At 58.8% G+C, this 14,904-nt stretch overlaps 4 protein-coding genes across 4 annotated transcripts; all 4 read left to right on the top strand.

The window, feature by feature from the left end:
- Nucleotides 1-84: 84 nt before the first annotated feature.
- LBRM_17_0810 (putative OSM3-like kinesin) lies at nt 85-2,871 on the top strand (the record flags this gene model as incomplete). Its single annotated transcript, XM_001563798.2, has 1 exon — nt 85-2,871. The coding sequence occupies one exon, from the start codon at nt 85-87 to the stop codon at nt 2,869-2,871; it is 2,787 nt and encodes a 928-aa protein (XP_001563848.2).
- A 3,529-nt stretch (nt 2,872-6,400) lies between these two features.
- LBRM_17_0800 (ysine decarboxylase-like protein) lies at nt 6,401-7,369 on the top strand (the record flags this gene model as incomplete). Its single annotated transcript, XM_001563797.2, has 1 exon — nt 6,401-7,369. One exon carries the CDS (start codon nt 6,401-6,403, stop codon nt 7,367-7,369), a length of 969 nt encoding a protein of 322 aa, XP_001563847.2.
- An 827-nt stretch (nt 7,370-8,196) lies between these two features.
- On the top strand, nt 8,197-9,675 carry LBRM_17_0790 (inosine-5'-monophosphate dehydrogenase; the record flags this gene model as incomplete). Its single annotated transcript, XM_001563796.1, has 1 exon — nt 8,197-9,675. One exon carries the CDS (start codon nt 8,197-8,199, stop codon nt 9,673-9,675), a length of 1,479 nt encoding a protein of 492 aa, XP_001563846.1.
- Nucleotides 9,676-12,215: 2,540 nt separating this feature from the next.
- Nucleotides 12,216-14,696, top strand: LBRM_17_0780 (conserved hypothetical protein; the record flags this gene model as incomplete). Its single annotated transcript, XM_001563795.1, has 1 exon — nt 12,216-14,696. The coding sequence occupies one exon, from the start codon at nt 12,216-12,218 to the stop codon at nt 14,694-14,696; it is 2,481 nt and encodes an 826-aa protein (XP_001563845.1).
- Nucleotides 14,697-14,904: the final 208 nt, after the last annotated feature.

Below are 14,904 nucleotides of genomic sequence, written 5' to 3'. Positions count from 1 at the left end.
TAAGTGAAGCCGCTGTTTCTTTCCCGTTTGGCTACCCCCCCCCCCACGGCGCAGTCCCGCTCCCCGTGTGTACCTTCGTCCCCAATGGGCAAGAAGGAGCACGCCGCTGCGGCGGAGAACATCAGGGTGCTCGTCCGATGCCGTCCTTTTAGTGAGAAGGAAAAGGCGGTGGGTCATAAGACCTGCGTCGATCTTGACATGGTGCAGAACACCGTGACTGTGAAGAGCGTCATTGGTGAGCCCGATCGCTGGACATTCGATGCGGTGATCAACAACAACTTCTCCCAGCAGGACATCTTCACTCAGTTCATTATGCCACTGACCGAGTCCGTACTCAGCGGCTTCAACGCGACAGTATTCGCCTACGGCCAATCCGGCTCCGGTAAGACGCACACTATGACGGGTGTGATGGGCGACAATGCGCTTGAGGGGGTCATTCCGCGCTGTGTTAAGCACATTTTCAACACCGTGAAAATGATGAAGGACGAGGCGCCGGGCACCACTGTCAACATGTACGTCTCCTTCATGGAGTTGTACAATGGTAAGGTGCGTGACCTGCTAGCGAAGCAGCAGGTGTCCTTGGACATCCGTGAGGCGAAGGACCACACCTTCTTTGTGCAGGGCGCCGTTGTGGCGCAGGTCAAGTGCCCAGCGGATGTCATCCGGCACCTGGAGGAGGGCACGGACCGCCGCCGCGTCGCGTCCACAGAGCTGAACACCGATAGCAGCCGCTCGCACTCTGTTTTCTCTCTCATTCTGGAGTGTACCGAGACCCTCGAAGACGGCAGAACCCGTGCTGTGTCGAGCAAGCTGAACCTGGTAGATCTGGCCGGCTCGGAGCGCCAGGGCAAGACCGGCGCCTCTGGCGACACGCTGAAGGAGGGGTGCAACATCAACCTCTCACTGAGCGCTCTCGGCACCGTCATCGACACCATTGTCAAGGGTGGCGCACACGTGCCATTCCGCAGCAGCCCTCTGACGATGCTGCTGAAGGACTCGCTTGGCGGCAACAGCAAAACTGTCATGTTTGCCAACATCAACCCCAGCGAGCGCAACATGTCGGAGACTGTGTCAACGCTGCGCTTTGCCGATCGCGCCAAGCAGATAAAGAACAAGCCGGTTGTGAACATGGACTCGAAGGATCGGACAATCGCGGAGCTGACGGAAATGGTAAAGGATCTGCGCGCTAAACTGGCCAAGTACCAGAATGAGGGCACGGCAGGGCTGGAAAATGAGGTGACGCAGTTGCAGGAGAAGATGGGTCAACTGGAGGTGCAGCTGGACAACGCCACGAAGAGTCGCGAGGCGGATCTGGTCGACTACGAGACGACAAAGGCCACTCTTGCAGCGGAGCGGCAGACATTTAACACTCGGCTCCTTTCTATGGAGGACGAGGTTGTCCAGCTGCAGAATCAGCTGCAGATCTCCGAGAGCAACGCAGTGACAATTCAGTCGCAGCTGAACGACGTCTGGTCGCAGTGTTACAATTACTTCCTAACGCCAGAGGAGAAGGCGGCGAAGACGCTGGAGCAGCTGCAGGCCACTACGTCACTCGAGGAGGTGCTGCGAAACACCAAAAAGAAGGTTGAAGGAGGCAGTGAAGCGGCCTTGCTGGAGAAGATTCAGTCACTGACGGCCGACCTCAATGCGTCACAGGCTGAGCACAAGGCCACCGAGAAAGAGCTCAAGTCCAACAAGACGCAGCTAGAGCGGCACCTGGCAGAAGTGAGGGAGGAGCTGGCCGAATGGAAGGGAGTCTCGCTTGGGCTTGGTGGTAGCAGCGGCGATGACCAAGTGGCGGTACCTATGATGCAGCAGCAGAAGCTGATGGCGGCGATCAAGCTCGATGACAAGGGTGCGACAGCGATCAAGCTTCTACGTGAGGAAAACAAGATGCTGCGACACCAGCTGATGGCGGCGACATCCGTGGTGTCTGACTCGGCTGCCGCGGTTGCTGCACCCCAGCAGAACTCAGCCTCCATCCCCATGAAGAACACGACGGACGACTCAGCAGTGCCGCTGGAACTGCAGCAGTCCACAAGTGCGGCGACCATTAGCAGCCTTCAGGCGGAGCTTAAGGAGATGAAGGCCAAGGTGGTGCACGTGACTGCCTCTCGCGAGGCTCTCTACGCGGAACTGGAGGCCCAACGCACGGAGCTCGCCAAGCTGGAGTCCGCCATGGCGCAGCAGGACCGGCAGCTTGCCAAGGTGCAGCAAGGGTACGAAGCGAAGCTGGCGGCGGCTACCCAGTCTGAGGATGAGGTGACGCGGCTGGAGACCCGCCTGCGCGAGCGCTCCGACCAGATGGAGCAGCTGCGCACATTACTGGAGAAGCAGAAGGCAATCATCGTCAAGAACAACGAGAAAGCAGAGTATTTCCAGGTCTCACTGCGGGACAAGACTGAAGCCTTCGTAGCGCTTGAGCATCAGCTCCGTGAGCAACTGGAGAACAAGGATGCGCAGATGCAGCAGCTCATTAACAAGCGCGTCGCCGAGTTTGCCCAGCAGCGCGACATCGACATGAGTGAGAAGTCCCACCGTCAGAAGAAGCTGAAGAAGAAGATCCAGAAGCTGCAGGAAGAACTGCACAAGTGGGAGGCGCAGTTTGATATGAAGGTGTGCGAATGCGAAGACCTGCGCAACGCGCTGGAGGAGAAGAAGGTGGAGCAGCTGCGCATGCTGCGTCGCATCGAGCTCTCCAGCGATGAGGCCGAGGCCTTGGAGCAAAAGGAGCAAATCCAGAACGCCCTCGAGCGCGCCAAGCAGGAACGACGTCGTAAGGATGACCTTTTCGCCATGGGTGAGCTGCCCAGCGCCAAGACGGTGGCGAGGCGTAGCGCGGCAGATCCCTCAGATGACTCCGAGTGCTAGTCACAAGACAACGACACAGACGTACACTCATACGTCGTTGTGATCCTTCCTGCTTGCCCCACCCCACCCCCTCGCTGCCGGAGATCTCTACGACCCCTGCGTCCCCTCCCTCCTCTCTCCACCTCAAATGATGCTCCTTTATTCTTGTGTGCGTGTGTGTGTGTGCGTGTGTTTCTCTGCTCTGTCCTCTCCTCCTCCTCCTCCCCCCTCCTCCTCTCCTTATTTTAGCCTTCTTTTGCCTTTTCTTTGCGCGGACGTGTTTGTGGGTTGTGCGTTCTCATCTCTGCACTTTCCACTCACTGCAAAGTATCCGCATGAGCGGTGTGTGTGGGGGGTACGCTCGTGCGCTTTCTTCCTCTTGCTTCCAATATGGCTTGATACCCACGTGAATGCATGCGCGTGTGTGACAGTGTTGTTCCTCGACCCCTTTCTCTTTTGGGTGCCCCCGTGTGTGTGTGTGTGTGTGTGTGTGTGTGTGTCTTCTGCACTCTCTGCCTTCTTATCCTATAGTACCTTCTGTGTTAGGCATTTCCTCTTGCGCCCTCACCTCTGAGAGCACAGATCTCCCCTCTCGCTCCCTCTTTTTAGGGGAGATTTCCCCTCCCCTCCCATGTTAGCTTGCTCTTTCTCTTACTCTTACTCATGTATGCACACACACGTGCGCGCACCATTCGAAGAAAAGCGACACCATACAACATTCTCTCCGGATACCACATCCCTCCATCACTGTTACTCATTTACTTTCCTTCATAACACGCTCCCCCGCCCCCTAGTGACGGGGAGCACCTCAGCGTGGTGACGAGCCCCAGAGCCCACGACGCAGCGAGGCCAGGGCGATGCATCGCTGCTGATGCCGGCGGCGTGACGCCGGGGCGCCCTGCGACAACGTGCACGTTTGCATCACCCACATGGTGGGCAGAGCGCCATCACGAGCCGAACGCGTCTCGCCGGGACCTCGCCGCCTGGCGGCGTGATGGGGGCCTGGGCCGCCCCTGGGGACACGTTTGAAGAATGTATACGCCGAACGAAAAATATATATTTATCTCCCCCCTGCCTCTCTCCTTACTGGCATTCCCCGGAACGTGTCTTTGCCTCTCAATTCTCTTTTGTGTGTTTAAGCGCACGCTCTTGTTCGCGGCCTTTCTTTTCTTATTTCGATGGAACCGCCTATGAGGCGGGCGAATCTGCAACGGAGATATACATCAGCAAAGCATACGGTCTCTCCGTCTCTAATCCCTCCCGCTTTACTTTCTTCGAGCTTCTTTGGAGGAGGGGACCATTTTGATCATCGTCATGGGTACTTGGCTCACCACCTGTACGGAGCTGTGTCGGTGAATCAGTGAATCCGGAAGATACACAATGACAGGCACTCGCAGAGAAAGACCCACCCACAGGTGTGTGTGTTATGGATTCCTCCTTCTCGTCTAACTGCCTCTGAATGTATGATGGGTGTTTTTCTGCCCAAGTGGGTCTTTTGCTTCCCTCTCCCCCTCTCTCCCTCGCTGCGTCTTCTAGCCGCTCTGCTTACCTACTCCCATGTGCTCTCTCTCTCTCTTACTCCCTCCTCGATTTATGTGGCATTCTTCTGCGCCTCCTCCTGTTGTCACCAGCAGCGCCACTCCCCAACCACCACGTCAACGCACCCTCTGCTCTGCGACGGGAGGACTCTGTGCCCTGCCCCCTCTCTTCCTAGCACCATGCTGTTGGTGGGCCTCTTCTCGTAGTGGTGGTGGGGGGGGGGGGGGGGGGATTAGTGCTGCTTGCAGGAATGCGAATTGGGTCGAAGACGTACACGCAGGGAGAGAAGAAAAGAGGACCGAGGAAGCGGAGGGAGTGTGGCAGATGTGAGACATCTTGGCGTGTGCGGAGCTCTGATTCCCCAAGCTGAGTTGCGTGATGTTGTCGTGGCAGTTGTTGTTGGAGGACGTTTTGCTTTTGTGTGCGTGTGGTGAGCTCCTCTTTTCACCTCATTCTCTTCTCCAGGTGGAGAAGAAAATGAGATGCGCAGAAGAGGACAGACACGGTTAGAGACGGGGAGGAAGGGGGGGGAGAGAGATGAGAATGTGGTCTGCTGTCAGCTGAGGACACATACTTACCACCACCACCATTCCCCACCCATCCCCCTCCCCGTCTCTGCACCTCCGCGCCTCTTTCATTTCTCTCATCTCTCATCTCCCCCCCCCTTTCAGCTCACACCGTCCTGTCATCCTTCGTGGCGTGTGTATTCTTCTTCGATGTTTACTTTGCGTCTGTGGCGCTGGCGACTCCTCCTTTCTGTGGATGTATGCGCGATTTCGCTCTTGCACACCTTTCATTCTCTCCCTTTCACTTGTCTCGCGTGGACGATGGGTGTAGGCTGCACAGGTCGAACAATTTGACGGGCAAACCGAAAAAGTTGCCCCTCACTCCCCCCTCCCCTCTCTTTCTCTCCATCGCCGCCTCGCCGCATTCATGCCTTCCACTGTAGGTTTGCTGTGTATTTCTTTCCCATGACGGGAGGGACGACACGAAGGGCGCACATGTGTGTGTATATGTGTATATATGTGCATCCTCACACACACACACACACCCTTTGCAGAGGCCCTCTTTTCTCCACTGGGAGGCGCGAGGTGTGTGCGGTGTGGCGCATCCAGACAACTTCGGCGAAACAGAGCAAAACAAAACAAAAGAAAGGAAAATGAGCTCACGAGGAGGTGGTGGGTAAGGTCGGAAGGCGTGCACGAAGGTACGACGCCCACGGATTCGACGAGGAAGAGATCGCGTGCAAGGTGAGAAGAGGTAATTGGCGAGCGAGCGTTCGATTCTCGTAGCTGCTGGACTCCACAAAGATGCAAAAAGGCCGATGGCGCTTCTACCCTCACCTCCGCATTTTGAACCTGTGCTCTTCCCCTCTCCCTCTCTCTCCCTCAGTATTTGCTTCCCATGCTTCGCAGTGCATGATTGCTGGTGGCGGAAAAAGCAGAGCTTACAACTCTGCACTCAACGGACTCGTTTCCCCTCCACCCCCCTCCCCGTACATTGCACCCACCCGCTCGGTCTCTCTGTAATGCCTTTCCCCCTCCTGCTTTCCTCTGCTTCACAACTGCCTCCACGGTTGCCCTCACACACACACACACACGAACCTAGATGACTGCGCGCTCTTCCCTTTCCCTGGCATACGCACATGTCAGGCACCACAACTGCCGCCTCATCAATGTCACTATCGCTTGTTAACTCGCTCTTTCCCTCTCTCCGTTACCTCGTTGCTCTTTCTTTCGTTGCGGTGTTCTCCCCCCCCCCCCTTGTCCGGGGCACTGCTGACCCACAACCACCTTCGCGGAAGCACGCCTCAGTCTTCTTCCTACCCCCATTCTTCGTCCCGCCCGCCACCCTCCACAAGCCATTGCAGAACACACTCCCGTAGACCAAAAAGGGCTCTACAAGCACCTCGCACAGTAGCAACCCGCACAACCCACTGCTGCGTGGCTCACACAGAAAGAGCGATCTAATTCCAGAGTCACCGAAGAGAAAAGCATAAGCGCGGGAGAGAATGGTTGTGGCGGCTGTGTTTACCATCAAACTACGAAACGACGAGGCAGAGCAGCAGTTCCTCGACGCGTTCGCCCCGCTGCAGCAGCACGCCGTGTGGAATGAACCCGGTACTCTCACCTATGAGCTGCATCAAGTGTTCGAGAATGGCGAGCCGGTGCCACACCAGTACCTCGTGCTGGAGCGCTACAGCAGCATGCGCGACTTTGAAGAGATTCACATGAAGAGTGCGCCCCTCCAGAACCTCTTCAAAGCCGTGGCCGGGATTGCCGTGGAGGAGCAGAAGCTGACTCTGTGCAGCAAGGCTACCTCGCAGCCGGCAATAGACAGAAAACCACAGGTCTGGCCTGACAAGGCCATTGACGACCCGCTGCTGCAGAAGGGTGTGCTGGTATTGGGGGGTGCCCGTAGCGGCAACAAGCCTGCCTACACGCAGGAGGCCAAGGCCCTTGCCAAGTACATTGTCGAAGTGGCGAAGCAGCCTGTCATCTACGGCGGTGGCACGGTCGGTGTGATGGGTGAGTTGGCGAAAGAGGCGCAGGCACTGAATGGCAAGGTCATCTCCGTCATCCCCAACGCTCTGTCGGAGCGCGAGGTATCGGGCTCCATGATCGGCGACCGCATCTACATGACAGCCACCATGTCGGAGCGGAAGAGCATCATGTTTGCTCACGCCAACACTGTCGTCGCGCTGCCGGGCGGTGTCGGCACCTTTGATGAGCTGCTGGAGGTGATTACGCTGTTCCAGCTCAACGCCTATCGGCCCAAGATTGGCCTTGTGAATGTTGAAGGCTTTTTCGAGGTATTTATTGCGCTACTGAAGCACCTCATTGCTGAGGGCTTTCTGGAGGAGAAAGTCCTGGGCTTTCTGGTGATCAGGCCGACCGCCACAGAAGTTATGGAGGCACTCAAGTCTTTTACGCCCCCGCCGAGCCCGGCTTTCACACTGACCTGGCCGAGCCGGCCGTAGGCGCCGAGGAGCGAAACGGCGCGCTCTTGTCAGCGCTATTTTGTTTGTTTTTTTCAGTGGACGGGTGTGTATCGCTTTGTTTCGAGTTGCGTACCCACAGAGAAAGCTGGTACACCATTGCGAGGAGGGTGGGGGAGGTCGTGGCGTACAGGCGCACCTGCACACTGGGGAGAGCATGCCAGAGAAGCGTGAGGCGTTTTCCGAGTCCCTTTTCGAATGAAAACTGCTCCACTGGCGCTCTCACACATGTGTGTGTGTGAGTGACCCCTTCCCTCTGCATAGGTGCATTACTCTCCTCGTGCTCTTTCTTTCTCGCTGTACGTCCATGCGTGTGTATGCGCACGTTTCGTCCTCCGCAGTTCCCCCCGTCTTGTACCTCCCCCCCTCCTCCTCCTCTCTCTTGAGGTAGAACCCCCTGTATTGTAGCGCACGCACAGTGGCAGCGCGCAACTGCAGCTCCGCTGGTCACCGGCCTCAGTGCACTGGTCTCTCTACCTGTGAGCTCCAACTATGTCACGTGTGGGTGTTTGAAAGGCGATGCCTCCCGCAGCCGAAGGAAAAGAAAGGGAGATGGGCAAAAAAGGGGCAGAGACATGCTCACTCGCCTCTTTCCAGCGCTACACGTCTCGCTCTCGTCACTCCTCTCTCCCGAACTCATGCATGTTAGCATCTCACTTCATTCCCCCTCTGTTTTCACCTGCCCCACGCCTCCGCCCTCTCCCCCTGCCTCTCTCTTATTCACTCAAGCACCCGTACAGCTCTCGCTGTATGCACATACCTCGCATCCTCCGCCCCTCCTTCTTTCCCTCTTCCACTCTCGGTTAGGAATGGCAGCACTAGGCGGTCTACCTACCCTTCCGCAGGGACTCACGTACGATGACGTCCTGCTCATTCCACAGCGCAGTCCCGTGCGCTCTCGCAAGGCTGTCAACACAAGCACCCACCTCAGCCGCAACATTCGCCTCAAGATTCCCATCGTCGCCAGTAATATGGACACGGTGTGCGAGGACAAGACTGCCGTGACGATGGCGCGCGAGGGCGGCATTGGTATTCTGCACCGCTTCTGCAGTATCGAGGAACAGTGCGCGATGGTGCGCAAGGTGAAGCGCGCGCAGTCCTTCCTGATTGAAGACCCACGCATGATCCTGTCGTCAGCGACGAAGACTGAGGCTCTGGAGGAGCTGAACTGGTCTGGCCGCAAAGGGGGTGTCAGCTGCCTGATGGTCGTGGACGACTTCACCAGCCGCCGCCTGTGTGGTGTGCTGAGCAAGAGCGACCTTGTCTTTGCCAGTGACTCCGACCTCATCGGAACCCTCATGACGCCGGTGAAGCGCATGGTCGTCTCGACCAACACCTCCATCACACTGGAGGAGGCTCGCGAACTGATGCACATGAAGCGGACCAACAACATCCCACTGCTGGGCCCCAAAGGAGAGCTGCTCTACCTCATCACTCAGTCCGATATTTTGAAGCTGACCGGCAACCGAAACGCCACCCTCGACTCACGCGGCCGCCTCATTGTTGGCGCCGCTATCGGCGTGAAGAATGAGGATCACAAGCGTGCGGCCGCCCTGGTAGATGCTGGAGTGGACGTGCTCGTCGTGGATATCGCGCACGGCCATAGCGACCTCTGCATTGACATGGTGAAGGCGCTCAAGGCGAACCCGCGCACCAACAAAGTTGACATCATTGCCGGCAACATTGCCACAGCGGAAGCTGCGCAAGACCTGATCGACGCGGGTGCGGATGGCCTAAAGGTTGGTGTGGGTCCAGGCAGCATCTGTATTACGCGCCTCGTGGCCGGCGCCGGCGTGCCGCAGTTGTCTGCTGTGATGGACTGTGCTCGCGTGGCGAAGAAGCACGGTGTTCCGTGCATTGCAGACGGTGGCGTCAAGACGGCTGGAGACATCTGCAAGGCGATCGCTGCAGGGGCTGACACAGTGATGTTGGGCAACATGCTAGCGGGCACAGACGAGGCCCCCGGTCGTGCTCTAGTGAAGGACGGCAAGAAGGTGAAGATCATTCGTGGAATGGCCGGCTTTGGCGCGAACATCAGCAAAGCGGAGCGCGAGAAGCGCCTTGACGAGGACGTCTTTAATGACCTCGTGCCGGAGGGTGTCGAGGGCAGCGTACCGTGCAAGGGACCCCTTGCGCCGATTCTACAGCAACTGGTCGGTGGTCTGCGCTCTGGGATCTCGTACTGCGGCGCGCACAGCATTGCGGAGATGCAGCAACACGCGAAGTTTGTGCGCATGTCGGGAGCTGGTTTGCGCGAGAGTGGCAGTCACGATATCTCGAAACTGTAAGACGTATTAAGGCAACACCTCGCAATGAACACACACGACGATAAAGAAGCGCATCAGCACCAGAAACGAGCAGTCAGACTCGTTAACGTCTTGGCTGCATACCGTTTCCCTGTGTGAACGGGTCGGATCGGGTGCACATCGCGTGCAGCTGACGCAATGCACTGTGGCCCGCCCTCCACGCCGCCCTTCTTTCCTCGCCGGATAAGTGACATTGCACAGCCTTGTGTGGTGGTGGATGTGTGAGTCGAAGCATGTGGCTCCTATGTCCCTTCACTATACTCCTCAAGTGATCTCCCCAGACAGGAAGGGAGAGAGAAGAACGAAAAAGAGCGTTCCCTTTTAGTTTTCCCTCAACGTCTCCATACGCTGCCACTCCGCATAGGTCGAACTCCGCTCCACTCGGCCTCTCAATGTCCATCGCGTGGTGCGAAGCGGCGCTGGGTGCGCGTTGTGGCAATGCACAGGCCCCTGCCCGTCTCCCGCCCGCGGGTCACCTCGCAGACGCCCCCATCACGCCGCCAGGTGGCGAGGACCGGGCGAGACGCGTTCGGCTCGTGATGGCGCTCTGCCCACCACGTTGGTGGTGCAGACGTGCGCGTTGTCGCAGGGCGCCCCGGCGCCACGCCGCCGGCATCAGCAGCGATGCATCGCCCTGGCCTCGCTGCGTCGTGGGCCGTTGAAACCGGCGGTTGTTCGGCGCTGGTAGGGATAGGGACTGCTTGGCTTTCCCATACAGAGTGGGGTACTGGGCCGTGATGCCACGCTGAGCCATCCCCTGTCATCAGGGAGCGGGGGAGCTCTAGGGGAAGGCGGAAAACACTGACGCTTCACGCGGGGCCGCGAGACGTGCTCAGTCTATCTGCCTGTTTATTTGTGCGTGTGTGTGTACACATGGGCCGAGTCTATGTGAGTGGTGGGAAAGAGGGGATGTGGGGTACTAATGCTGAAGCCACCGAAAGTGCGCAAGGCTCCTGCGGCAGCTCACAGACGCACGCATCGTGCTCTTTGCCAATACAACTTTCCTTTTTCGCTGTTCCTCTCACCACCACCACCCCATCTACGCACGCATACGGTAGGAAGGAGTGCCTCTTGGGCAGCAGAACGCCGAGGAGTGACTCCCGCTCTCCCCCCCCCCTTCCTCCTCACCGCTTTACTCGCCTCCCTAAGCCAGCAAGCGAGTGCACCAGCGCCTGTGGAAAGAATGTGCTTCCTTTCCCTTGTTCTACCCGCTTATGCTTGCACGCTGGTCTCGTGGCGCAGCGGTGCGACAAGACCAGCGGACGATCTGGTTTTCCCTGTCCAGCGAAAGCGCGACCTTTCTTCTACCTGCCAGTGCTGCTTCTAGTTTCCGTTGTCGCTGCGAATGGGCTCCAGGGACCTTGTGGTTCCTACACGCTCGCTGCCTCCACTGGCCGTGGCTTCAGAGCGAGTCTCGTCCACCCGACCTCCTTCATCTCCCCACCCGATGAGGCGGTAAGCGCGGCGGACGGGTGGCCCCGCACTCTTGTCGGTGCACAAACGCGGCACATGCGCGTATCGATGCTCCAGTATAAACGACGCGCTTTATCCCTGCCGGTATGGCCTCGGTGTGAGCGGCGTGGCCGCACGCACAGAGCCCAGAAGTCGGATCGGTCGAAGCGAACGCACCGACGCGCTCATGTGGCCTCATTGGGGTTTTCTCTCCCTTCCTCCATCTCTGCCTCCTCACACACACACACACACACACACACACACACACACGCTGGTGGAGGACAGAAAGTAGTAACTCTTCATGTCAGTTAACATTGATAGGAAAGAAAGCGGAAAGTAAGAGAACCCCACACTGCAATGGCATCATCATCAGCGTCTGCTTGATCGTGCGTAGCTCTCCTTTCCCATGCTCTCCACCTCACCACCCCCTTCAGAGGTGCATAAGCCGCATCTTCGTCAGAAGGAAGCCGTGTAACCAGAATCGTAATCGCGTGCCCACCCCCCTCTACGCCCCCACAGCACCACTCACGAATGAAAGCAGTGCTAATGGGCAACGGAATAGGAGCACTATAGAGGGGAGCAGGACTGCGCCACTGCACGCACACGCGCACACACGGAGAAGAAAATGTGCGCTGTGCTGGGGGAGGGTATGGTGTGAGAGGCTGGGCCTATGGAGGAGAGGACGAAGACAAGGACAGAGGACAACAGCAAGGAGGATGACCTGCGGCCAACCTCTGTGTGCCTGTCCCTTGTGTCTGTACGTACGGGTGTGTGGGCTTGGGTGCTGCAGTAGCCCCTTACCTCTCTATCTCTGACACACACGCACACGTCTGAACGAGTCGACTACATATTCGTCTCGAATGTAACCGCTCGCCTTCCCCACCCACCCCCTCACTCCCTCCCTCCCCATACGGCCTCTCGTGCTGCTTCTGACTTTGACTGACCCCTCACTCTGCGCTGCGCACGCACATACGCAGCACCGTTGCACCTCGTCTCTCGCCCCCTTTTCCTCTACACCACTCTGCCTTCGCAGCTTTCCCCTACTGGGGCTCACGCCAACCACCGCAGTCATGCCAACACCCACACCGCTGGCATCTTCACCGCGAACAGTCTACGATATTGTGAAGTCACACATACATCTCCCCATCAACCGCGACTACAATGCCCTGAAGCGCGTGCTGCGCGATTGGCTGGCCTACACCACGCGCACACCGTTGCAGGAAAAACCGACCTTCTCAGCGGAGCTGGTCATCACTGTTACCCGTTTGCCACCCGCGTCTCTGAGTGCTGTAGCACAAGGTCCGGGTGGCATCAGCGGAGCCACGCTTGGCCAGGCGCGTTCGACGCGAAGAGCAGGTCGTCGGTGGGCATTGTGGGGCACACGGGCGGGCTACGATGACACTGGCGGCTCTGCCTTGGCCGAGGAGGCGACCGATGCGGCTTCCTTTTCTGCGCCCACCATCCCTCCCTACGTGTACCGCAAAGTTGTGCCTCTCCACGTGTGGACGGCGGTGCTGCCTTGGGAAATGCAGCGCGGGCTGTCCTTCAGCGATATGAGGCTGCCCGCAAACGCGTTATCGTCGCGTGGTGACGCGTCAGGGGTGACTGCGCTCTCTGCTAAGGCAGCCGCAGAAGAAGCCTCGCACCACGGAAGTGGCGCGATGGCCCCAGCAGCCGGAGCAGCGGCGGATCCGCAGGCGCCATCCGATATGCCGGTGCGGTCACCACAGCAGCGGCAGCTGGGGGCAGTCGAGGATGCTGAGGAAGAGGACCCTTACGGGGTTGTCACGCCATCCATCGCCTCCTTCAAGGGCAACAGTGCGAGTGTGGCGGCAGCGTTTGCGCGCACTCCGCTCCGTGCTGCGACCACCGCCACAGCAACAGCAGCGGTATCCTCCTTGTCCATCACACCCCCTGCGCCTGCCATGTTGTTCCTCACCGATATGCGCTCTACCAAAGCTTACGGCATCGGCTTCTGGAGTGGGGCGATCTGCCAAGCCATCGATGTCCTCTTCGTTGGACCGACACTGCCTAGCTCGGTTGGCGGGGCCTCCGCATCGTTTCGGCAACTTCGCCAGCAAGACGGTTTAGCGCTGGTGATGGACAATAAAATCTCCAGTGACGTCCTTCATCGCTTCTTCCCATTGCACGAGATACGATCCCCATTGTCGTCCGCGGCATCGGCCTCATCTGCCACCTTCCGTGTCCACTCCTTTGGGCACCTGGACCCGTTGCCACCGTCGCTCCACCCATCCCGACTCGGCGTCGACGATTGGCAGGAGGCATACCGCGGGCTGTCCTTCACCGTGGCACCGGACGCGCCGTACAACACTCCAGAGGAAGCGCCACGATATGTGTTTGAGGTGCCGCGGCACACGCTGCGAACTGCCGTGGTGGCGGCACTGGAGGAAAGTCGCAGCGCTCATCAAGAGCAGCTGCGCACCAGCGCTGCACGAGGAGGCTTTCTCGGAAAAGGTGCGACGGCCATCTGTGATCGAGACGTGACCAGCAGCAAGCTGTGTGGGCAGGCAGACGACGATGCCGCCATCGACCTTGTCGTGAACATGTCGGAGCAGCTGCGCGCCGACCTCTTCGCCAAGGCGCAGCTCTGCGTGGAGTACGTGTCGTCTCTGGAGGAAGCCATTGCCCACTACGCACGGAAGCTCAACACGGAAGCTGCGGCCGCTGCAGAAGTGCCACTGGACGAAAGGTCCCCTAACCACGCTGACTCTAGCACTGGGAATGGAAGGCGCATGAAGGTGTGGCTATCCGAGCACGAGTTCCGCTGGATGACACCAGAGGAGCTGAAACATACCTCTGCAGTTGGAGAGACGACCGAGCAGCAGGCACACGAGAGCTCCCCGATGCACGTGGCCGAAGAAGAGGTCTTTCAAGGGCAGGAGGACAAAGCGGCCGCGACGTCACAGATGAGAAACGACAGCTTCGCTTCTGCTCACGCGATGACTGAAGCAACGACACGAGACACCGCCGCGTCGCTCTTCTCTCGAGCAAACGCCAGCGTGCCTCCCGTCGCTGCGTGCGCCATGGAGACACAGCCAGCTCAGCTGGAGGCCGTCAGCGCGGCTCGCAGCATCAGCCTGCAGTCACCCATCCTGCGGGATGAAGAAGAGGGCCGCCCTTCGTATCTCGCCCCGTCGTTTATCGGCCGTCACGAGGCGCCCGCCCTGCAGAACAGCGCCATCGTTCTGAGCGCCGACAAGCTCGCTCGCTATCCTCGCACACACTCCCACATGCCGGAGCTGCCGCCAGTGGACTACGAGCTGTACGAGCTGTGCATGCGTCTTGGGGTTGGGCAGCAGTCAGTTCTGTATCACTACCACGAGCGCATCCTACATGAGTGGCGCCGTGAGCTGCATCACCGCCGGCAGCAGCAGCAGACTGGCGTCGTACCAGAACCCGCACATGTAACAGCCCCGTCGCGTTTGGCTGAGGAAGATGTGCAGCGCATGGTGGACCTCGTGCGAGACCGAAGCCTGCAGCTGCCCTCCGACATGGTCTCTCTTGTGGAGGCCGTAGCTGCAGCGGTGTGATGCAATAGAGCAAGCGATGGGAGGTGACTGCAGCCCCCTCTCCCCCTTCTCGGACGCCGTCACCGTCACCGCTCCAACAGCAGGGACGCTCATGGCTACTCGCTTTCCCACGCCCGCCGGCCTCCTCCATCCCCTCCCCCTTTCTCAGCTGCGTCTTGGCGCGTGCCTGTAGTTGTGCGCCCGCTTTGCTTTTGACGAGGCCATGAAG

This window comes from Leishmania braziliensis, chromosome 17 (assembly GCF_000002845.2).
Source record: "Leishmania braziliensis MHOM/BR/75/M2904 complete genome, chromosome 17".
In the NCBI taxonomy this organism is placed as follows: Eukaryota; Euglenozoa; class Kinetoplastea; order Trypanosomatida; family Trypanosomatidae; genus Leishmania; species Leishmania braziliensis.
The sequence above is the reverse complement of the archived record's forward strand: the minus strand, read 5'-3'. Positions and strand labels throughout refer to the sequence as shown.